This window comes from Amblyomma americanum, chromosome 9, assembly GCF_052857255.1.
Source record: "Amblyomma americanum isolate KBUSLIRL-KWMA chromosome 9, ASM5285725v1, whole genome shotgun sequence".
Lineage (NCBI taxonomy): Eukaryota > Metazoa > Arthropoda > Arachnida > Ixodida > Ixodidae > Amblyomma > Amblyomma americanum.
Genome location: NC_135505.1, coordinates 129,352,702 through 129,377,640, shown reverse-complemented (window position 1 = coordinate 129,377,640; position 24,939 = coordinate 129,352,702). Strand labels below are relative to the sequence as shown.

The following is a 24,939-nucleotide window of genomic DNA, read 5'->3' as shown; positions in this document are numbered from 1 at the left end:
ACAATAGGACGGCACGTAGATGGTAGCACGAGAGTTAACTGATCTACAACAGGAAGTGAGAACGGTGCTGATTCAATGTTATCTCAGAAGCATTGTGCGCACTTGTTTCGGTATTCAAGAAAGTTGCCTAATTTACTTCTTTTTCCTAAAAAACTGCACTGTCTTCATACTGCATCAATTTGCGGGCTTTTTTATTCAGTTCCGTTGCATCCATAAAACTGCACTGTCGTTATAGTGCATCAATTGGTGAGCTTTTTTAATAATTTCCATTCAGCCATTCTCGGCAGGCGCTTTAGCATGTGAAATATCCCCTGTCATCTCGAGTTTCACCGTTTTACTAGCGCCAGCTGCGCACATTATTCACGGGTGCACACTTTTTTCAAGTATAATGTTATCCCTCGCTACTAACTCCAGTATGCAAAAATTAAACACGTTCGTATGACTTGTCGATAGATATCCTTTATAAATTTATCTTTAGCACTTTAATGGAGTTGTACCATCGGTGTTTGTGGTATCCTCTTTACATATTAAATCTTTTCTGGGGCTCTTAATTTGAAAGCTAAGCTAGATATATTCTCCTTGTATTTGCAGCGGTTGCTTAATTTCGAGTCACAAAAGTAGTTAAGGTCGCGTCAACACCACAACGGCATAGTTGCCTCAAATTTCGGCGCATATCTCGCCACCCCTATCGTCTGCCAATTTTGCCTCTCCGGTCCTACGATCTCAGTGCTACTATTTGCTTCCTGGCATTAAAACATAGGCATGCAGGCGTATGTTAATACGCTCTGCAGTGACTGTGGGGCCTGGCGGTAACATAATTCTTAATTACAAAACTGTCGCTCCTCAGTTCAGATGCACGCCTTGTGGTGGGGAAAAGGATGATTATAGGATATTTTCTTCAAGAATTACTGCACACTTTGATGTTGCACTTTTCGGAGTTTGCAACTTCCTTCATTAGGGTTTGCGTTTCCTAGAAAGCGCGTGTATTGTAGGTCCGCAATTGTCCCTCCACAAGAAGTCTGCGCCGGGTGGTCGAGATGTGGCAATAGAGACACGAAGAAAAGCGAGACGCGGATGGCAGCGTTTCGTTGGAAGGTGTTAAGTAAGTGCGGCGAGTTTGGTGGCGTACGGTTTTAGTTGAATGTTCGATGCCGGGACGCCAACCCTGTCGGCGCTAAGGCGAGGAACAACCAGCCCCGACAGTGTCGCATTTCAAACATCTTTTTTCCTCTGCACGCGCTGCGAGGACTACTGCAAACTTCTTCACTGAAGGGCGCTGAACGAGGCGTGATTTGTGGCCTGCGGGAACGGCGCCATCAGAGGGGCGGTGCATCTTTGTAGGAGTCGTTGTACGCAACTAAATGCCGGGAGCTTGGGGATATTTATGCGTGTCACCACCTTTTATTGGTTCCATCGAGTGTCACCGCGCACGCGCGCACGCGCTCACACACACGCACGCACGCGTAGCACACGCACACACACGCACACACGCACGCACGCACACACAGAAGCTGAGATTTTTGCTTAATATGGGGAGGGGGGGGCAAGTAAGGCGTGCGCCTTAGAAGGGCGCAGAGCGCGCAGCGAGTTCTGGCCTGCAGTCAGGGCACGACGCAAAATGATGGGGAGCCTAAAGGTTCTTGTAAGAGCCGGTGTACGCAACTACAAGTAGAGAGCCTGGTACATTTATGTATGTCTCCATGCCAAACAAGCGAAGCAAATTGTGGCCCTCATGTTTTTGAAATACTTCGCCATGTCTCATATTTTCGTCCTTTTTCCAGTCATGTCTCTGCTTATTTTTTCATAAACTATAAAACATTTTGCACTCGTTTCAGTCACGCTAGAGGCGTAGCTCCAGAGTTTGTAGCGTGTGGTTACTTGCGAGACAACACTCAAAATTTTGTTTATTGCTTCTTTGGTCGTAGACAACCCCTCAAGACTATGCGATACCTGTCATCACTAATTATGTGTCAGAATCAGCACAGGAGGACCCTTCGGTATACCAGCCAGGAGAGTCCGACAGGCAACGTGACGATGTCGAGGTGAGAAGTTACTACGCCGTGTATGTATTAGAACGGTATATTTTCCTGAGGAGCTTCGCAGCACATCTAGTCACTTCCAAAGTCTGCTAATCTTGACTGTGCCATTCATCAATATCAGTGCCGCTTGTTACTTGGCTTTCCTGGTGACTTTGAAGATTATTACAAACTCGTAGCTCATAACTTTTATGCGCATTGCGTAACGGCGATAGAATTTGAAGAGTGTTTTGTTTTTTCACGAATTGCGCGATAGCTTAGTTCAAAAACCCTTCGGATATGCAACTGACTTTCTTTCCATCTCAGTTTCCTTGACAGTGCTTTTATGGTAGATCCTGAATCTTCAGTACAGAAGACAGATGGTCGGGGTGGTTCTACTCTGGGAGCAGGCGCGGAGAAAACTGAAGTGCGAGGTGCATTGTTTGTTTAGCTGGTGTTGTGATCAGCTCAGAGGCACCTTTGGCGGGCCAGAATTACTTGTCGCTGGAAGGAGCGACTCATCTGGTCAGGGCGTATTGGTATAATGTATTCACACTGCAGAGCTTCGCGAGAATTCTCCAATGCTATGTGCACCACAAGCGGTATGTTACAAAAAAACGATATTGGTCAGTGGAATGACCTGTTCAGTTTTTGCTGCTTGTTACGCTATTTTTGTATCAACAGAGTAGTCGAAATCAAAATTATAGAAGCCGCTTTCAAAGCCCCGGGCTTGCATCGCATCGTATAACACCGATCAGAGTCCAATCGAAACCTTCAAGTAAATGAACGCAGGGAGGAACAATGCGGTGTACAAAGGGGTGCCCGTGTTGCCGAGCGAAAGCGAAATTGTAGGCATCAAATGCCTATAATTGAGCTTAGAGCGCAGCAAACCACTGCACACATGCGGCTCTAGTAGTTGTCACCGAGCTGCGTCACGATTAAATCCCGGAGTCGTCAGTTTGCCACATTCTCCTCGAAGGGGTCATATATCGTATCATGTCAGGTATTCAGCTGATAATGAGGTATGTTCCCAAAAGTATTATGTATTTGAGTGGAGTGGAATGTATCCTTGAGTTCAACATTTCCTGCTTCATTTCAAAATGGTTGGCAGATAAACGCAGAATATAGACGTCTGCGCTTAACTGTAGGCTTCACATAGACAGCTGCGTATGTCAGACAAAAATTCCGACATATACTGAGAAAATGCTGCGCGGTCATTATCATCTTCACTAACTTAAATTCCCTGCTATGTACATCACACCACAATGAACTGATTTTTTTTGTTTTACTCAGACGCCATCGTATCGACCTTTTACTAGACAGTCCTCTAAAATAGCTTTCATCATACCGGCAGCTGTGCCTATAAATAAATTTGATGTTTTCAATATCAACCATTTAAGATGATGCTACAGCTGCACGGATAAATTTGGTCTTCACAGCCTTCCCAATGAACATACCAATTTAAACCTAATTTTACGAAATTCGGTGTGCCGCACATATATGGATAGGTACCAAGGAATGGAACGTTCTTATTTTTCTTAGAGCATGGCTGCTACGTCTTAGAATTATTCTTCTTGGAATATTCTTCGAATACTATTATTCATAGATTATGGTTGCTAAGAAGATAAAAGCTTGGATACATTTAGTGTTCCAATTCAATGCGAAACAATGGCCATACAGTGCTAGAGTACCAAGTTCGCATTTGGCCTAACTGCACAAATCAGTGTTGGTGGTAACACGTTACATGTAACGGCGTTACCGGTAACGCGTTACTTTTTTGGGTAACTTAGTAACGTGCTCGTTACCCTTTGGGATCTGAAACGGGTAACGTACTTACGTTAACATTTTTCGGTAACGTGAGGTGTCACATTACTAGTTACTTCTTGTTCCAGTTGTCGCCCACTCCGTTCCCTTTTTCTAGAAAAAAAATCGGAGAGCACCTAAATTGATGTTGCAAATAAACAAACAGGTTCTCTCGACGACCTTTGTTGCGGCTGGTATGCATGCCAGATACACCCGCCCTTCACGACGCACCAAACTAAAAAAAAGACACGATAGCCATAAAGCACGAAACACGTGCACGAACATGCATTCTCACACTCGACTTCGCCTAGCTCCCCTTCCCGAACCACTCACACACACAACTCTCTACAGAGTGGAAGCATGCCAACCCTTTTGAGCATCACATTTCTCAGAATTACTGTAAATTAGTTGAAAGTTCAGCGATGTTTTCTTTGGAAAGTTAGAATTGATAATGAAGTGCCATTTTGTGTTTAATGCCACATTCAGAGGATGGCTTCACCACGTGCAACAGAGTTAGAATCCAACACTTGTAACTCTACAGGCAATTTTAGGCCACTATAACATTGCTAAGCTCTAGCACATTTGCGGAAAGTATTCTCGTTAAATCAGGATATCGCGGAAAATGGTTGTTTGGGCTTGAAGTTTTATGTGAAATATGAGCTTTATAAAATTGTTATCGTGAGTTCTTAAGGCGAAGTAGCAATTATTAAAATTTATGGCCATGAAGTAACGGCAAAGTAACGTGCGGTACTTTTTTTCGGTAACGGTAACGCATTACTTTTTTATAGGTAACGTAGGGCTGTAATGCGTTCATTTTTTCTTAGCGTAGCGAGTAACGTATTTAGTTACATGTTTCCCGTAACGCCTACAACACTGGCGCAAATCCACTGTTGTTCGTTTTCTTCCCCCATCTGCTTCGCTCCCCGTTGAGAGGCTTATTTCTTTGAAGGGAGGACGCTGCAGCCGACATCTTTTAACAAAAGGCGACTTCGCATACGGGGCGGTGTTGAGCTTTTGCTTTGCTCACAAAACAATTGGAGAATTATAAATTGTGGTGCTTAACGTCCTGAACCGAGACAAGGGCTATGAGGGACGCCGTTTTGGAGAGCTCGGTATTGGTTTTGATCATCTGAGGTTCTTTAACTTGCACTGACGTCACATGAGAGCCTTTTGCGTTGCGCCTCTTTCGAATCGCGATAGCCGCGGTCTGTATTGAACCTGAGTCTTCTGGCTCTGTAACCGAGCACCCAAACCACTGAGCTATCGCGGTGAATATAGTTTGGTCGAACTTTCTGAGGGCTTTATGGAGTAACACGCCCACGCCATCAGTTTTTCCTTCTGAATACTTCTGCCACCTGCCATGCGGAACACCGTATTTTATCCGATAGATGTTGGAAGTGGTTTAGCATGTATACATGGAAGAAGCTGTGCGTACATACACCATTCGCCTCCTGACAGCTGACATGCATTTCATTGTGATGCTTGTTTCATAATCGAAGTAATTAATCCAGGTTATTTTACAATGTACACATTGATTTACTTTCAGATGGACTCCGACCCACTAGGAGACAGTGTTAACTCCAGCTTCGAAGTAATTTATAAAGCAGAGGCAAGAGACGACTCGCATTCTCATGAACAGGTGAGTTGGCGGTGAATACATTAAAATGATACAGAGTATTTTATTCAGCGTCGTCCGTCTTGTAAGAAGTTGATGACGTCCTAATGTTAGCACTAAGTTGCTAGCTACACTGAAGTCAAGGATAATTAAAAAAAATTCGGATGATTTACCGTACTTGGGCCTAAATGCGAAGGAATGGGCTAGCACTTGGGTCTTCACTCCAATTTTGGTTTGAGGCTCTTGATTTCAACGTTCGCATACTTCAGGCAACTGTCCGTGAAATCGGTGAGGAGGGGCCTTAGTGCTAGCGCACTACAACTGGAGGGTACACATAAGCAACACCTTACGGTTATGAAGAGGTAGCTTTAATGGGTTAATGCCCATATATACGAAACTAGTAATTCTCTTCTTTGTATTCATATACCCCGGGGATTTCGCATACCACACCTGACAAAGTGGTGCAGTGATTTCTACCATCGGTGGGCCTTGCGAGTTCCGGGTAGCAGTTCCTGAGCAACGTCTGGCGACAAATATGCAGTTCAACTGTAACCTATAATCGTGGGCATTTTGCTCGAAATCCGATGCGATAGTTGTGGTGGCGTCGCACGGTGACTTAACCCAGGCAGCTCACAACACTGCAGTGACACAGGCGGACCGCACAAAATGGAAGCTTTATTGCTGTCACACTAACCATTCTTCGTGTTCCGGCACGGTAATGTGGACTGACTGTGCCACTCGCACAGTTCATTCTCGATTTTTATGTTCTTTAACTGCATGCACACAACGAAAATTCAGTCCATGCCGAGCAAATGGAAGCGGGAAATGAAATTTATGTGTTTGAATTTGCACAAGCTCATGGTAATGCAGCCTTAAACCTTGCTACGTTCACTAGAAATTACGTTGAAGCTTCGGTGTCCCACGCGAGGCAAGCTGCCATGGGATTTTACTGGATTGAACTCAGCCATCAACTGGATGCAAGTTTACAATTTGAAATGACATTTAATTATGAGGTGTTACCAAGCCACTCTACATAAACGATTTGGTCTTCACATCGCTTTTACCAATCACTCCCTTCATAGGATTGGAGTAGTACTTAACCAAACTGCTTACACTGCAATGTACTAGCAACTATGAATCACTGCTTTCGGAGGTCACAACATGCGCTGTCGAGAGGAGAGCATTTGAAAGCAGTTGTGATATGATCGAACATCCTCTCTCATTCCAAAGGGGCTCTGCAGAGCGCATGGGATAGGTCACTAAGTCTGGAACCTGGAGGCTCTTCATTTTCAATCGAGAAAGGGAGTCTACGAAAAATCCGTGCGCAGTGTGAAAGTATACAAATCGATTACGAATTCTAGAAAAAAAAAAAAACAGGTTGTCTGATTATCTCTCGAGTCGTTCTCTGACAAATCCTGGTGTTTCGATGTTTGAATTTTATGAATGATGCTGCTTTCTGAACGATTTTTAACGTGAAAGTGGAATGTTATATGTACTTTCTCGTTGCAAAAGTTGTTTCCTTGCAGCCTTCACAAAAAAGTTACAGCGCATAGGTAAGGCCTTACGCTCTGCGAATGCGACAGCATCCTTCGACCTAAACGTCTACTACGCCTTAAATCAATTAACGTTAAGAGCTCCACCTTAAAGCCTTTACCGTAAAAGACTTACGCTGAACGCGTTCATCTGAAAGTTCTTTGACCTAAGTACTCTGACATTCTTCATCCTAATGCCCTTTATCAATGCTAATGCCATTAATGACCCTGGTCATTATTTAGGAATGTCCTTTATCATTTCAAATCTACCTTTATCAGTATGACTTCAACTATCACTAGCCATTGTTATTACTAAATTGTGATGTCTCACCTAAGGTCTTTGCATGATTACATTACTATCTTATGATCTACTGCTGATGTCACACAGGACCATGGTGACGTAACTGAGGTTTTCAATCACTGCTGCTCGAGAACAGCGCAGAGCTTCGCTGCCGATGAGCAAGACAATGCTATGAGATGAAACTTTGTTTTAATATCTTTTTTTAAGTTGTTCGTGGAGTCTGAAAGAAGTGAGACTGCTTGGAGATTTTTGTCTCGGTGCAGATGACATGCAAGGAAAGAAACTAAATCGGTCTATAGAGTTCAGTGTCTTCCACTTTGTGACATAGTAGCTGTAACGATTTTATCGTAATACAAGCTCATAACTTCTTTCCCAGAATTCAAAATTTCAAACTTTTGTTCTTCATGACCCTTTTCATCCTCCCACAACGTGAATCATGCTCCCCCTTCCCCACTATAGATCAGAGTCATATAGAGCACGCACATATATGCACCCTAATCTCTTTAGACAGCGGACTCGCAGCGAAGAAGAGCATGGTTTTTTGACGTCACAGCCCATTGGTAAAGCGATAACAGTGAAATCTGCAGGAACGCTTTGCACGTAACTGAATTTTCGGCGCACTTTTGGAATGTCAAAAACAGCAGCAATGTAAATTAACGAGATATGAGATTATAGCCACAGCTGTTTCTATTGATGTTGTGTGCAGGGACTTCTCTTTTTTGTCTCAGGTGTTTGACAAGGTACATAGGCTCAGGGGGTCTCTGGCGATATATAGCTGCTTTGTCGGAATTAAATACCTGATGAATAGAAGTTCCAAGTGGTCCCGGTCTGTTTTTATAAGATGTGAAGGGCAAGTGGCAGCAGTTTCTACTGTTTATTTAAATGTGGAGGTTTTCAAGACAACTGGCATAGTTTGCAGTAATTCGCAGGTTGCGGGGGCAGGTAATAATAAATTTCACAGCATATTTGAACGCTCCAGCGAAAAGAGGGTTCCTGCACTTACGAAGAGAGTTACGGATGCCTACCGAGCTTGTACAAAAACAACTTGAAGTCCAATACACAAAGCTTCATGCACGAAATAAAAAACACTCCGATAAGTTAGCCTGGCAAGCCTAGCAATTTTTATGCAAATTTGCCTCCATTGTAGTGAGGACTTGCAACAAGAGGGATGGTATGCGGGTAATCGCACGAGATGTAGTGCGTCATGCACTTTGGTGCAGTGAATTTGAAATTTCGTTCTTTAATAGGAAGGAATTTTTTAACATCCGCTGAAGCAAGCGACATGTATTATGCCATTTGTTTCAAGGAAGACCACCACTAATATTAAAAATAGGATCTTTGACATCTAAAGACGGGTTTTGCTGCACAATAATGCCTCTGATGGCGGATATCAGAAAACGTTGAATAGTAAGCTGCTTAGCTAATTTCCGATTAATAACTTTTTAAACACCATAGCCAAGCAACTAGTAGCAATTACAGATTTCTAGGCGGTCCTTCGTATTACCTATTTAATTGTGTAGAGTTCAGAAAGCGTGATTACCGTCGGCGTAGTGGATTGACAACCTTGGCTGTTTCTACTATAGTGACGTGCGCTAGAGGGTTTGCTTTGCCTTCACGTTTTAAGAAAGCCCACGTATTACGGTACGATGCAGGAAAATTTGTTAGCCTGCAGCAGCTAGAGTAATCGCGTTTTCGAAATTTTAAAAATTCATATGAATATTACTACGATAGGCTACTAATGTGTATTTCGAACCAGTTGCCTACGTCTTACAGTTCAGGACTGAGTCATGAGAAATTAGCCAGCCGGCTAAAGAGTTCACTTAATTCTCCTGTTTTATAATGTCCGCCCAGGCTGTTATTTTTCTGTCGCATAAGCTCTCTTCATACCTCCAGATTACTTTTTTTTAAAATTGACCCACCCGTTATTTTTCTATAAACAAGCGCAGTCACAACGTTCTCCGCATTTACAGCAAACCAAATCCAGTATCGTATTTAGAAAATTCCTGCCTTGTCTCTATAGCCTCAGATAAGGAAGCGCTAACCCTCTAGAAGCACCAGAGACTAGTAACCTTAAGTATGCACCCCATTTACTAGAAAGAAGCTCCTTTAAAGAGGGCTGTCTACCGACACGCCACCACCCTCGATCCACATCTCCACTCCATCCCCGCACACCGTCACCTACCAGACACGCTATCTACTAGCAACTCCGTCTAGTCTATCCTCCTGGATAAAACCCACCAGCAATCCACCTATCTCCAACCTCCACAAGTCCTCCTTCCACTAGAAGCCCATACAGAACCGGAACAAAAAAATTAAGAAGCTTTCGTAATCACATTGTCAAAGAAGGAAATGCGATCAGGTTGTCTCATATGGTGTCTACGATAAGTGTCTAATGTTGTTGCAATTCTCACGCAAAATCTTCTGTTGGAACCGGTTCCATTGCAGTTACATGCTATAAATGATTCAGCACTTCTGAATGCTCGAGTAGGTTCTATTGAAAAACGTGTGATTATACTAATCCGACCTACTCCGAATACACAAAGTAACCCGAATAATCTATCTTCATACATTTTTGGGATTGGGCCTACATCCAACATTTTTTTCGGTTGTTTGGAATTTTTGTGGGGCGGGGGAAAATTCGGAATTTTAGGGGGTCTCAGATTTTTTCAAGTTCGAACTGCGCTATGATTGGTCCGCTGGTTGGAGGTACTGTTAATGACACACGACCCTCTCAATCGCATTCATACATTCTCATAAACCTTTGCGATGAGGAACGTAAATTGGGCATAATCTATTCTCTCATATTCTTTCTGCAGCCAGCAAGTGCTGACGATGAGGACATTATTTTCATAGTAAAAGGCATGGCACGGCTTAACATTTCTGGAGAGCATCCGGAGAGCTGTACAGATGCCTAAGTAAGAAGCCCTTAGAAACTCTTATTACGCTTACCGCTGTGTAACGTGAGATAAAAAGACAGCTGTGCAGGTTTCACGACTTATTTTAGCTAAACAATTTGAGAGCTACGTAACTGTGCATATAAGTTTAGCGCCATCTTTACAGTTTTCACAAGAGGCTCGTTCTTTCACTCTCTCCTCTCGAGTCCAGCTGTCTAGTTGCGTAGCGGTAATGCCGCTGAGCCTCTCCTCGGCTGGCGTGTTTCGCAACAGCCCTTGAGGACGCAGAGCCTCACAATAATCCGCTATCGACATACTCACGCTTCTTCCCTGGAAACAACTCACAAAGTTATTCCCGTGGAATCAACCTTCTAGTTACGCATTTCTCCAATCTCTCCGTCCACTCTATCTAGGGTAACTCTTCCTATTCTCCTTCCATGGTAACGGCCTTCCATTGAAGCGCTCCTTCGCTAACGCCATACCATACTTCCATAGTAATAACCCTCCTCCTTAGACGACAACCATCATCCAGTTACGCCTTAGTACCCTTCCACAGAAATCAATCCCCGCAGGTAGTTCCCTTCGCAACTACTGTACTGTTCTGCATTATTTCGTCCTCGCCATACCCTCCTCCCGCGCTATAGCCACCCTCCGTGGCAACAACCTCCCAGGTACGCACTCTTCGGCTCTTGCTTTTACTTTTTAATGAGTCAGCATTCAGATTATAGTCGCGCAAAAGATTTCGGGCTTCTTTGTCGCGAATTTTCTAATTGGCCTAGAGCGGTCCCCCCTCCTTTTCGGAGGCGCTAGCCTGACCAACGCATTATGAAGAAATTATCTACCTAGCCAGGGGACAGCAAAATAAATTACTGCTCGAAATGTGTCAAGCGATGTTGAAACGGCAACACAACCTGGCCATCATGTCACGTGGCAGCCTGCCCAGCGTGTTCTCCGGTGCCTGCCCCTCCATCACATGGCAATTAAATCGATTCATTAAATTCAAAGCCATTGCTATCTGCCCGCCGTGGCGAAGAGTATGAGGCTTACGGGAGCTCGGGTTGAGCAACCCGACTAGCATAATGGCCACCTGTCTAGGCAGTGGTGCATTGCTTAAAGGTTGCGCCGCTGTTCCAGTAGTGAAATTAGGACTTCCCGCGATCTATGAATGGAGTTGACAGGGTCGTGAGGCTACCAACATCAAACGACCACCACCTAGTGGAACAATAATAGGGCACCGTCAAATTGAAAATTAAGGGGACCCTCAAAATTTGTGATATGGCCCACCACCGAACATTTCCAAGGACTCGCCAAATTTTAAATTTAGGTCCACGCTAGAGAATCGATGGATAGCATAAGTTAATTTGTGGGTCCAATTATAATTATGTCATGTGATAATAACGAAAGCACTCGAACACTCTAGAAGGCGATTACACATGCCTACCATATAAGAGCAATGAAATCGGTTCAAACTGGGGTTTTGTCGAGAATGTATCGCAAGAGGCATAATAAACGGTCATTGTGCATACCGTAGGGGATAACCTGAATAGTACTGATTTTATGCTTTAAGATTGTCGTCAAAAATTCCTGCAAGTTTTTTGCTCGGACACCATCTTTCTTCGACCGTAAACACCCATCGGTTGCGGTTTCCTCCTCTCTCGCCATAGCCTCCATCCACGCATACCATCCTAGTCCTGCTTTCGCAGTAACCAACCTCCGGTTGCTGATTGCGCTGTACACACGCTAAACCTCTGTAGCGCCCACCTACACCGCACCCCAGAGACGCTGAGACCAGCGCTGACAGCCGGCGCCTTGGTGCCGGCTATGAAGGGAAACATGAAAAAAGGCGGCGTGTGCTGCGTGCGCAAATATGGCACGGGCAGTTCAGCTCCGAAAGCCTGCTATGCTCGTTCGCTTTTCCTGGCACTGCGCTGCGACGCAGTGGTTTCCAACAGTGACGATTGCGGCCTAATAGATGACCGACCCCAGCAACAAGACGACATTCAGCAACCTGACAGTGCTTCGGGCGCAGCGGATGCCGGAACCATCCATCTCCACCTGCCCTCGTACTGGTGCATGAACTCAAACGTGCGGTTCGCTCATGTGAACATGTCCTCCTCATCTATCGCGTCACCACGGTTAGGTCTCGAATCCAACAGTTCATTTCCAGCCTATCTCCTGAGGTGACTCATTATGTGGCGGACGTAGTCTCTGGTGCCTTGCGCGATAACTCATCTCAGCGCCTTAACCAGACCATTTTCAACGTCTTCACGGCATCCGAGCACGAGCGCACCTCAAGCATCTTTTCACCAACAAAGACCTGGGCGATCACCGATCCTCGCAGGTGCCATTCTATAGCTACGTCCGGTGCATCCTTATCATGATTGTCGCCTTCACCGGTTGGCCCTAAGCAACGTCCATTCCGGACATCACTGCGAAAACAGCTGCATAGGCCTTCATCTCGACATGGCTTGCCCGCTATGGCTACTCTGCCATAATCACAACTGACTGCGGTCGAGTGTTTGAATGTTCCCTTTTCACTACCCCCCCGCCATCTGCATGGCACCAAGCATTGCGTACCACCGCATAAATCTGCGCTAACTAAACGGTCAAGCGGCTTCATAGTCAGCTGAAATCTGTCCTCAGCCCACCCCTGGACGGCGGTGACTGGGTCGATCACTTTGCTGTGCTACTTTCCGGTTTACGAGCTGTCGAGCGTGGAGGCCTTAGCTGTTCCGCGGCCGAACTAGTCTTCGGCGCACCCCTACTGTTTGCTGGAAGAGACAGCACCTCCTTGCGGTCCCGCTTTGATTTTTTGACCGGCGCATTATCGTGCATCCTGACCTTACGCATTCGACGCACATCATAATGCGAGAGGCTGCAAAGGCGCCACTTACACCTGCCTATGCCGGTTCTTATCCTGTAATCCACAAGACGACGAAGCTTTTGACCGTACTCTTTAATGGTAGGGAAAACGTTGGCACGCTGGACAGCCTCAAACCAGCGTACCTGGAGGTGCCTTCCGAGGAGCTCCCCGCGGATGTCATTGGCATATCTTCCGACCTACCTATCGCCAAGGCAGCTAAATCTTTGCCTCTTCGGTGTGTTCATTTTGCAGTTTCCTTCTGGGTGGGGGAAGGGGGGGGCTGCAGCGACGACCTACGCTGCAACGGAGAAGTGCGGAGACCAGCGTTCACAGCCGGCGCCTTTGTGACGGCTCTGAAAAGATAAAAATAAATATTAGCGGCGCGTTCCTTGTGAGCAAGCACACACGGGCACTTTAAGTAGCAAATGCATGCTACGCCAAGGGCCCCTCTTTTTTGGCACTGGACTGCGACTCCGTGATTCCTTGAATCTCGACAACCTGCATCCACTGCAAGCACCCTCCCGTTCCGCATACCTTCGCTCTCGCCATACCCTCTTTCTTCAACGGGAACTGAGTTTGAAGTTAACCGCCTATAGATTACGCATTCCTCAGACCTCGCCATACCCTCCACCTGGTGCCCTGAGAAGAAATTAGGTGGCAGGGGAGCCACCCTGAGCGACCGCACTTCTACGCTCTCGCTGCACCCTCCACCCACGGTAACCCTCCTGCAACTGTTTCCACGGTAACCCTACTGTACCTGCTTCCACGGTAACCACGCATTCATCAGCTCTCGCAATACATTCCTCTTTACACGCGAACCGGATCAGAAGGTAACACCTTGGAGTTAGGCATTCGCTTGCTCCCGCCGTACTCTTTTCGACGTAACCCTTCCTGCACCTCCTTACACGGTAACCATCTGATATGCATTGTTCCGGTAATCCCATACCTTCCTTTGACCCTTTCCACGATATCCACGGTGCGCTGACGCAGTCCCCCACTCTCCATACTTTTATTACACCGTAATCTGCTCCTTCTGCTTCCACGGGCGCCATCGTTCAGTGACGCAGTCCTCTCCTCTTGTCGTATCCTCCTAATCCATGGTATTCACCCTTCTTCAGAGGTATCCCTCCATCTCCCCCCCCCCCACTCCCCCCGAGGTGTTTGCTGTGGAAGCTGCTCTGATTTTGAGCATTCGTATGCTCTAGCCATAGCCTCCTCATTCATAGGAACCACCCTCCGTGGCAACCTCTTTCAGATTGCGCATTCCTTCACTCTTCTTTTACCCTTCTTTCACATAAACACATCTCATCCACGGTTGCTGCACTGGCGCATTGTTCCGCTTTCTTCATACCTCCCTCATTTCATGCCACGCTCACCTTGCTTGGGAACTCTCCTGTATGAACGGTAACCATAAACTGGCTGCCGGTTCCGGCGGTCTCGCCATACTGTGTTTCTTCCATGAGTACCCCACTCCGTGCCCACAACTATCTCATTGCGCTCTCATTCATTCTGGCCACAATCTCGCTGCACAATTACTCGTTTCCTTAGAGAGTACTCACCTTCTGGTCGCGTATTCTTCTTACTCGCCATACCCTCCTCCTTCCACAAGTACCATGTTCCGTAGCAATCACCCTCCGGTTGCATATTCCTCAGCTAAGCGGTACTCGCCTCCAGAGTAACCCTCGTTCTGCCACGGTAACCAACCGCCAGTTGCGCATTCCTTCTTCCTGGCAGTAGCCTCTGTATTGCACAAATATCGCGCTCTGTAGCAGCACTCTCCGGTTCAATATTCGTCCGCTCTCCCCATAATCTCCTTTTACTGTATGTTTGTTCAGCGCATAATTTTCTTCCGGTCGTGCGTTTTTGTGGTCTCGCCTTTCACCACGCGTTCCGCCGTCTACGGTAACCTGTGGTTTTGGTAACTACCTGCCGGTCGCAGATTCTTCCTTTCGTGCGAAACTCCTCCACGCTAACCATCCTCATTCCGCAGAAACCACCTTCCACCTTGTGCATTCCTCCACTCGCAACATATCCTCCTCCTTGCACGGGAACCGGTTCATAACGTAATCACTTACCATTGGCGTATTCTTTCTTCCTTTCTTACCCTCTTCTACGGTCACCCTCCTCCCCCTCTCGCCTTTGGGCTCCCAGCCTCTGGTTACGCAGATTACTTCTACTACGACACAAAGCGCGAGGAACATCCCTTTACGGCTTTCGCAGTTAAATGATTTGAGGCCGGAATATCTCTTTGTTCCATTGAATAAACAAATTAACAAAGCTAATTGTGGCTATTCCTCATGTAACGAATGCAAAATATATTTCATTCGATTTCCTTTTGTGAATTTTTCAGCACCCTACCACTCCAGCTTTTCAAGACGGGAATCGCGACAGAGGAGCTGCAAGTCCTGTGGTGGTCTCTCAGCCGTCGAGCGCAGGGCCAGCCACGGTAAGTGACAATTATTTACAATGCTTTAATTCTAAAATAATTATGAGCTATCGGTGTCCCTACAAAGTTGCCATTCAGAGGCTGTAGAGAATAGCCACATCGAGAGAAATGGCAATAAGTATTGCTGAATGTGTCTGACAAGAAAGTACCTGAATACTGTAGTGCATCATCACGGTTAGTTCGTAAAATTACTTTTTTATCCCAGGTTTCTTTCACAGTATAAATGGGTAAGGAGGACACCAGGCGGGGACGACGCAGCAGCTCTTTGAAAACCAGTGAAATGGCAGAGAACCGATTTGTTCTAGTATGTTTCACATTCTCTTCTGACTCGGGCTGCGGAACGCTGCACTTATTTTACGCAGTATGGTGTCTAAACCATCGTCTGCGCAAGTAGCCGGCGACTGGGCCCTCTCGTGTTATCTCAGGGTGCTTATAGACATCGTGCGCGGCATCCAAAGTGAAAGGCTAAGCTTTGCGCTTGCATTTGTAGTTAACCCGTACACCGTAGTGCACAGGCCTTTGCGAGTGAAGAGTGCACAGCTAAAAAAAAAAGAACACAGAAACTCGTTTAGCATCGTGAGGCCGCTGCGTTTCAAAAGTGATCGTCACCTTGAGCGATCTAGTTCGGGCTTCGCCTATGAGAAACGCGCTAAGTGGTGATGGATGAAATACATTAATTTCGTTTTAACAAGCACCGAAGTTGCTGTCTCAGATCGCGCCTAATTTTCAGCGAGATGAGCAAAGAGATAGGGGAAGAAGGGGCGGGGGGGGGGGGGGGGGGGCGCTGAAGCTGACGGATGCTATTGCAAACGAAATGCAGTACATATGAGAACATGCGGTGTTTGATGCCGCTGATGTGAGAATTGTCACCATAACCATAAGGCATAGTTGTGAATTAGTACATACGAGAGGTTTAAGGTATGTATGTCATGCGCTAAAATCTAGGCAATCAGTAGCAGAGCTTACAATAAGACCCTTCACTTACGGTCTATATCTTCTTTTTGCAACTTTAAAGTGGGCATGTTCTAGCGCAATTTTCTTTTTTCAGGAACGGGTACAAGTAGTATTTTGCAAAAATTCATCCCAATATTGGGAATTTGCATAGGGTTATTTTTACAAGAGATTGCAACTGTTGCTCATGGAGGTAGCGTGGAAATTCCGGCTGATTTATACTTTCGCAATGAATTCCTAAATGGCAGGCTTCGACAGGAAAATCTGCAGCATGCAGCGATACCCTTAAGCCTGCTGAAAGCACTTTGTCGAGCAATTTATTATCTCTCAGCGCTGCATTAGATGACAGTTTACATGATTCATGGTGTAGTTCCCACACTCCCTGCGACTTTTTTTTTGGCAACGAAGGGAAAGGGAGAGGGGTGTAGAGTCTGTAAATGTGCCACTCCAGCAATAGAGTCGAAACGGCGAGATTTGAAACTGGGAGATTTGGAAACAACCAAGGTCGAGCGCTGTGAGCGCTCGTACTTGTGTGCCTAAGCTTCTGTTCCACAAATATTTCTGCCGCGAAAAGGTCACGTGGCGTATTCCTCGCTTCGCGTTTGCTTCGCTCCGTTCATGTAATGCCCCTTCGGGGCCTTTAAGGGGAAAAATAAATGATGATGATGATGATGCAGCTGTCGCTACCTACGGAAGCATCGTGTAGCTGCACGTACCCAAATGTTGTGTTGCAATAAGAAAGTGTTTTCCTTGAATCTGAAACGTTGCGAATATTCTGATATGTTGAAATGTGCCTTGAACAGCTATGCTTTAAAACGAACCTGATAACTACAACCTGGGAGTAAATTCCGCTGCGGGAATCTAAAGGGTGTGTTTTGACTCCGTACCATTAGCTGTATTGCCTGAAAAGTTTGTCGGAAATACATTTATATTTCGTGGTCCTGAAATTTCGCTTTGAAGCTGTTTACCTCTGAAACAGCCAGGCATGGACGCGAAAAGTCTAGACGGGATGTACTCTTGGCTTCCTATTTAAAATCCTCTAACCTTTGTCTTGTGTGTTTACATGATTGTAAACTCAGACAACGCACACTAAGACAAAATTGGTGGATATATACAACTAAAACCTACAATACACCCATGAAGCTTTTGCCCCCATGGATATGGCAACCCCACACGACAGCCGCAAGGAGACCAACGTGCGTCGCAGGAGCAAAAGACACAGATAGTGCATTCACAGTAGACGGGCTACCGTAATTCTGGTAGGACCAAACATGTTGGACGAAACATGGACTTTCTATAGGCAAACCCTATAGAACAGTCTATAGGCAATACAAAACCTATAGACAGTATATGAACAGTCTATAAATTTATAACCGGTCACGTTTAGTAGACTTTTGTCTATGGACAGTTTATAGAGCATGCACCACAGAAAAATAAATATCTGTAGGAAGGCAATAGAGTCCTTAAGAACTCTACAGACTCTCTACTGATCATTTTTTAAGCGTAGGCAGACATGAAACCATAACAATGTCTGTAACCCGCGCACTCGCCGGCAGACTCGGTCTTCCACCGTCACTTGTAGAATACCAGTGACGATGTTCGCATGACTGACGTATGGACGTCGTTGCACTCTCAGACCTCGCGCGAGCGCCGTCTGAAAACTGTCTGCGGTGTGTCTCACCAGCGCTGCTCGGCAGATCAACTGTACGTCGAAAATTTCAAGCTTATATAAGAATACAACATTTATGGCTATACTCTGACCTTAGTGTTAATAGAAACGAGCTATACAGGTGTCTTCATTTCGTACGCTTACAGTACGCGGACGCACTATGACGACGACTACATTACAGCTGGTTCTGGTGAAAGCTGGCCTGTGTTCACTACTGCGATCGGTCGCAGCTGCCGCTCAGATAATGCCCCGTATAATTCTGATGGCCCTGAAGTGTCGCGTTCCCGTGCCTCTCGCATTGAAACCTATGCACCTATCGGACCTAATCACAAAAGTTCGGTAAAATGCAAATAGCGCCTCACGAAAAATGAAGTTATCACTGTCTTGGATGCTGCACAGATATGTAAAGAAGCAATCTCGATGAGTGGCCGTTACCGTCATTGGCACATGATGTAGTGAGTTTCCCGTTGGCAGCGTTGCCAGGTTAGACAGCCCCACAGCATCATTTTTTTAACATTTGTTTAGTGCCATTCGAGCTGTTTGCAAAACAAATTCACAAGAAAGAAGAAGGCCCCGCCGCGGTGGCTCAGTGGTTAGGGCGCTCGACTACTGATCCGGAGTTCCCGGGTTCGAAAAACGCTAAGGCGCCCGTGTGCTGTGTGATGTGAATGCACGTTAAAGATCCCCAGGTGGTCGAAATTATTCCGGAGCCCTCCACTACGGCACCTATTCTTCCTTTCTTTCACTCCCTCCTTTATCCCTTCTCTTACGGCGCGGTTCAAGTGTCCAACGATATATGAGACAGATACTGCGCCATTTCCTTTCCCCAAAAACCGATTAAAGAAAAAGTGAGCAGTAGATATAAAAAAACGCTAGAGATCACTGCGTCTACCAACATTGGAAGAATGCGAAGGCATTGACGCCTTTTTGACACTCGTCGCTTCCGTTTGCTTCTCGCTGAGTCCACTGACGTTTGCTTGCAATTAATTAACTGATTAATATATGTCAAACTTGTTGTTTGAGTAATTATCACTTATTCATTTATAATAATTATTGTATTTTTTTATTTATTTCACTTATTTGCCAATTTTCCTACTATTTTGCCGTCCATGGATGATTTCTCGTCCACTCACTATACCGACGTCCACGCTATTTCGTCGTTTTTTATATTATTGACTCTAATTAATTAACTAATTATTATATTGACATCGAATTTATTGCGCATCGTCCTCACAGCATCCTCTATCGATCACAACCATTCGCTTGATGCTATCTCTTCTGAAAACGGCACAATCGCAGAATACACGTTTTGGGGACACGCTTTAGTGATACGACCCCGTCAACATAGCCTAGAAGTGCTTTCGCATTAAAATAAGAAGAGGGGGCATCTAGGGAGCCGGGACACTCGAATCGGGAGGACTGTGAGTGAACTCAAGGCACCCACTTAGTTTGGTAGGGGTATGCAATTAGGCATCGTGCTATTATATTGAGACGAACAAATTGAAGGTCTCTCTTGATGACCGACGTGTCGCGGCGCGCATTTCGTTACCGCCGGCGCTTGCTAGCCGTTGCATCGCCGTGCGACAGACGCGGCGCGTGTCAGTGCTTTCTGTAGACTGAACCTATGGCAATACCTTCTTTTTATCTCTCTAGGTGGACACTGCTCCTAACTGCGTGCACACACACGGCACTGGCAACGCAGTTCTTCTTGTTGTTCTTTGTGCATTTGCATGTCGTGTCATCGACGGAGAACGTCGCCGTGCAAACAAACCACTGCCACCTGTCGGCAAATTGATTTCACGCAAACGCACTTCGGTTGCACGAAGCGTTCAGGTTCGGAATGGTCACGCTTTCCTGTGCTGTGTGCGTGACACCGCAAGCATTAAAGAGACACTGAGGAGAACCCTATCAAAAATTTTTTTGTTAGCAATATCTGATAGTTCGACATTTCATGGCTTTGTTGACGCTTGTCCGGGAGCGAAAGATGCATTTCTTTCAAAGAAATTTGGATTCGAAGTTGAAAAATTTTTTCCCGCCGTTCCGATTCAAACTCTAGAACTCTTATGACGACACAGAACGGAGTGACGTGAAACGTGACGTAAATGGAGACTCCGTATTTCTGGGAGGTAGCGGTGCGGTGCACAACCTTCCTTTGCAAGCCTCAGAGATTCGCGACATCCATGAAGTACGGAAAATTCCTCCATGGTGGCGCCTCTTGTCCTAGGAAGTCATCACGCTTGTACTTGCGAGATTGGCCTGTGGCGGCGATACCTGTATTTTGGTTCTTGCTATTTTCTACATTACAAGAGCTTTGTTTTCAGGAAGAGTGGCGTTTTTGTGATCAGGAGCTGGTATTCTATGGATACAAGCCAACTTAAATTTCTCCTCAGTGTCCCTTCAAGTAGAAGTGGTTACTCTTTCGGTTTTACATGCAAAATGTGCACTGTCTCGTCTCGTGTTAGTATAAGGAAATCGAGATCTGAAACAGTTATAAAAGTCAGCGAAAATTCCTACTTAAAAGGAGCTATGAAAACTCCGGAGATTCTAGTCATGTAAGGCGTCAGAAATGCGTGGTCCTGTTGCGGCTTCGACTGCTGTGCGCGGGAAAACAGCACAAAGGCAAAAGCTTTAATGTACTGTGCCTCCTCCACCTGCTCTACCTCCACCTTCCCGTGAATGGTGCAAACGGACCGCAAGCTTATTCTTGTAACATCCCTATGGTAGTCCTGCGGCTACGAACACACACACGTTAAAAGTCGGTTTAAAACATATAACGCATACTTACATACGCACCGAGCTTTATAGGAATGTCTTTATAATTAATACCGACGAAATACATGGCTATTTTCATGTAGCAGACTTTTTCGTTCGTGAAAAAGTATGTCCACGAGCAACCGTTGAAATTTGCCAAGATCACATCATCATCATCATCATCATCATCATCACCCTTTGCTTATTATCCTGCACTAGATATGCCTTTTTATGTAGACTTCAATGCAATGTAGCCCTGCCTTGAGCTATGGACACTCAAAGGATGGTGGCGTTGAATTGCGCTTCCTTATCTATTCCCCACACTTTATTCTTTGTATCCTCTGACTACCACATATTATCCTATCGCCGGCATCGTTTTCGAAATGCGCGTATGCGTTTGATAATAGGATGTAGGACAGAAATGAAGTAGTAGTAAGTTCATGGGGATAGCACCGCCACGATATAAAGTTAACTCTACATCAACGCGATAGCCTGATGTCCTGCAGGGAGCATTGATTGGGGAAGGAGAATGATGAGACCATTGATTATTTCTTTAATATATACGTTGCTGTTTAATCCTGAGCTTTGCTTTCTTGGTTGTTGATCGCATTGTAACATATCATCCTCTCAGTAACACATTACCTTTGGTAGATCTACTAATGCCGGCAATGCAGATGATTTTTCTCACATGCCAGTTGTTTTTGTTAGTCCTCTTTTTACCGACTTTACGCGAAAAAAAGTTGCAGATGGCACTGATTCTATACTATTGCTAATGTTAATAGGCAAAGTTCCGAGTAGCAGCTATAAACGCCTCCCAAATACACTCGAAAACAGTACTGGTTTTCTTTTTCTTGCCGATATGAAAACTTCTAGTAAACTCATGACATGGCATATTCACCTGTTGTCACCAATACCTAACTTAATTTTAAAGTGTGTTGTTTGCGCGTAAGGCAGCTGTTATCCAACGACCTTCTCTTGAAATTTTGTTCTGTGGTTATATTGCGCCTGTTGTGATGCTCAACGATAGGTCTCACTTGATGCTGAGCCTTTCCTTTCCTCTGTAACCTAATTCTTACATAGTTAGCACGTCAGTTTTCAGAAACGTGATGTTGTTTTACAGAACCTGTTAACTGCTTTCACCCTCTATGAATAGAGCAACATTAATTTTACAGACTTCGAAAAAAATAGGTTATTGCACCAAGTTTAGACATCCTTGCAGAAACTTGCCCCAAAGACTCCCGTCATTCTGCACACAAAAAACGATTTCTCTTGTACAAAACCTTAAACGTTCTGGACTGAAGAAGGCTGTCTGATCTTAGTCGTCTGAATGGTTTCCCAAATATCAGCAGAGACACTACTTTTTGGGGAGCAAAGGTCGTGATGGTGATTCGATGTTGTGTTATTTACCAATACTTTGAACTCTATCGTAAGATGGCTAGTCAACCGCTTAACCTTTTCAGGGCCTTCGTGTACGGATCCGCCCTTCAGCGATGTGGAAGGTAGAGGCAAGATATCATCACGGGCTTGAAGCAATATTGCGGCAAACTCTGCAGCAAGCGTTTCTATCGGAAAGCAGGGGTTATTTGTGGCCGCATGAAGCGAAAACTGTCTGCAGCGCTTCAGATCAATTATGCGCAAGTCACAACGACTACAGAGAAATGCCTTGGCTCGAAAACCAACACTGGTCCCATGGAGAAGGGCACTGCGTCTGTGGAGACAAGTTTTGCTACTTGGGCATCGACGACTGCGACTACTGTGACTACCGTCACCAGGCGTTCGAAGATCACCTCGTCAACTCACTGCACCCATATGTCTACACTAAGATAAAAAAAGTTGTGCAGGTTTTGGAGCTTCTTTGCAAGACAATCTTGTGGTTAAAAAGAACAAGTACCTAAGCTATGAACGGCCAAGCACCCTAAAAATATTATTTTCTTATTCCTTTATCACTGCTCACACTAGTAGGTACATAGCGTTTTTTAAAGGGCTTGCCTACGCTTGGCAACGAGGAAAGATTATAGAATTTGGAATGTGACCAAGGCTAACATAAATAAATGATCGAAAACATCTCTGAGTGCTCTTCGTACCTGTATTTTTTCGCCTGCCGGTGACTATCCTACAGTAGCATGGAGGACTACATTTTTTGCCTGCACATGCTCTGTCGGAATTTAGTGTTGACACCTTCTGCATTTTTGCTAAACCTGGTAAGTGACAAGAGCTAGCAATCTGCAGACATTTTGTGTGTTATAAGCTGCTTAAAGCGTTTCGCTGCGCTAGGAATAATAATAATAATAATAATAATAATAATAATAATAATAATAATAATAATAATAATAATAATAATAATAATAATATATGTTTTTTGTGGAAAGGAATTGGCGCAGTATCGGTCTCATATATCGGCAGACACCTTTACCGCGCCGTAGGGGAAGGGATAAAGGAGGAGTGAAAGAAGAAAGGAAGAAGGAGGTGCCGTAGTGCAGGGCTCCGGAATAATTTCGACCACCTGGGGATCTTTAACGTGCACTGACACCGCACAGCACACGGGCGCCTTAGCGTTTTGCCTCCATACAAACGCAGCCGCCGCGGTCGAGTTCGAACCCGGCGACGAACAATCAAAGTTTCCAAGGACGCTTCATCATAAGCCAGCCGCCAGGGAATCCCAGCAGGTATATTTATATTTCATAACGCTTTTGCCATAGAAAACCATAAATGAGTGTACGAAAGTAAGGATCATATTCAGTTTCCAGGAACCCCGATTCTCTGTACGACAGTAGACTGGGCCTCAGAGCAAAAGAACTACAGGCACAGTGAAGACAAAATTTACGCGCTGACACAGTCCATGAACACTGCTTAAAAAACTTGAAAAGAATAGTTGATTTTCTTAAAGCACATTTTGAAATAATCTGGAGAAATATCACGATCATCATGGCGGTTGAAGTAAATATTACAGAACGTGTGCTAAACATTTCAGTCTTTTGTCCAAGCAGTCGATCCTGAAAGATTTCTAGTGATTGAATGAGAGCGTAAGTCATCAACAAATATTGTCAAAAGAATGCAGGCGTAATCGCGAGAAAAAAAAAACCACGACGTTGTTGCAGTACTTAGGAGTTATGTAATAAAGGTTCAAGCGCCCAAGAAAGACAAGAACAGCTTAATGGCTTTGTTGGCATCGTTACTTCTGGCATAGAGGAGTATCGCTGAAAATGGTAATGCGTGCAAATGGGCATAATAAAAAAACGCTTTCTTTGGCATACGTGTGTAAATGCCACGGCATTATCAGAGCTGACCTGTGGCCGAAATGACGGCCGTGATGACCGACAGTTTTATTTTGACTATATTTGCCAATAGGAAGCTGTTTTTATTGTTTTAGCAACACGAAGCATAGGCACGTATTGTGCTTAACACACTCAAATAAACTATTTTCTGAGAAGCTGTTACTACTCTACTCTTTCACTAATGAACTCAGTGTAAAAGTAGACAATGGCGCACAGTAGCGAGCATTTTGTGAAAAGTTTAATTGTGGCAGTCAAATTGGTTTAACGCAATGAAATCCTATATATCTTTTAGGGGTTCGCTAGTAGTATCTCCGACATAAAACAGGCTTAGAGCGCATCGCATAAAATACACAGTTGAAATATATGTTGGCCTGCACTTCCGACAACACTGTCGCCACCGAGGGCATACTTGAGCTTGTTGAGTGCTTTGTACTCTAAACATTACCTATGCAATTACACTTGGTCGGTCCAACGAAATATTTCCTGAAAGCCTCCACCGCTGCGAAATTGAAAGGGCACAGAATACGTATCCCTTTACGTTTTTTGAGTGCAGTTAGACTTTGAACGCTTTGGACCACAGTGACGTTTTGAACCGCAAATGCCGGCTGATGAATGATGCGAATCTCAGCTGGCCTTTCTTTTATTTTCCAGGTATGTCACGATGAGTCCAGGGATGTGGATCCTCTGCTTCCATGTCTCGGATGTAACGGAGCGAATGTTTCGCAGGGAGCTATATGCAATGACTCAGCAAAAGATGTTGAAAAATCACAAGCCTCCTGCTCTTGGTTCTGCTTTAAAGGAATATGCAAAAAATAACACCGTCT

General features: G+C 45.0%; 1 protein-coding gene across 5 annotated transcripts in view; it reads left to right on the top strand.

Moving 5' to 3' along the window:
• The window catches only part of LOC144104344 (uncharacterized), an 81,426-nt gene that overhangs the window by 22,849 nt on the left and 33,638 nt on the right, over positions 1-24,939 (top strand). For 4 of the 5 annotated variants that reach the window (XM_077637290.1, XM_077637289.1, XM_077637286.1 and 1 more), the window contains 3 exons: positions 1,926-2,042; positions 5,365-5,457; positions 15,374-15,469. In XM_077637290.1, coding sequence (XP_077493416.1) covers positions 1,926-2,042; positions 5,365-5,457; positions 15,374-15,469 — 306 coding nt within the window. The remainder of the gene's footprint in view (positions 1-1,925; positions 2,043-5,364; positions 5,458-15,373; positions 15,470-24,939) is intronic. The other variant, XM_077637288.1, reaches the window with a different exon arrangement.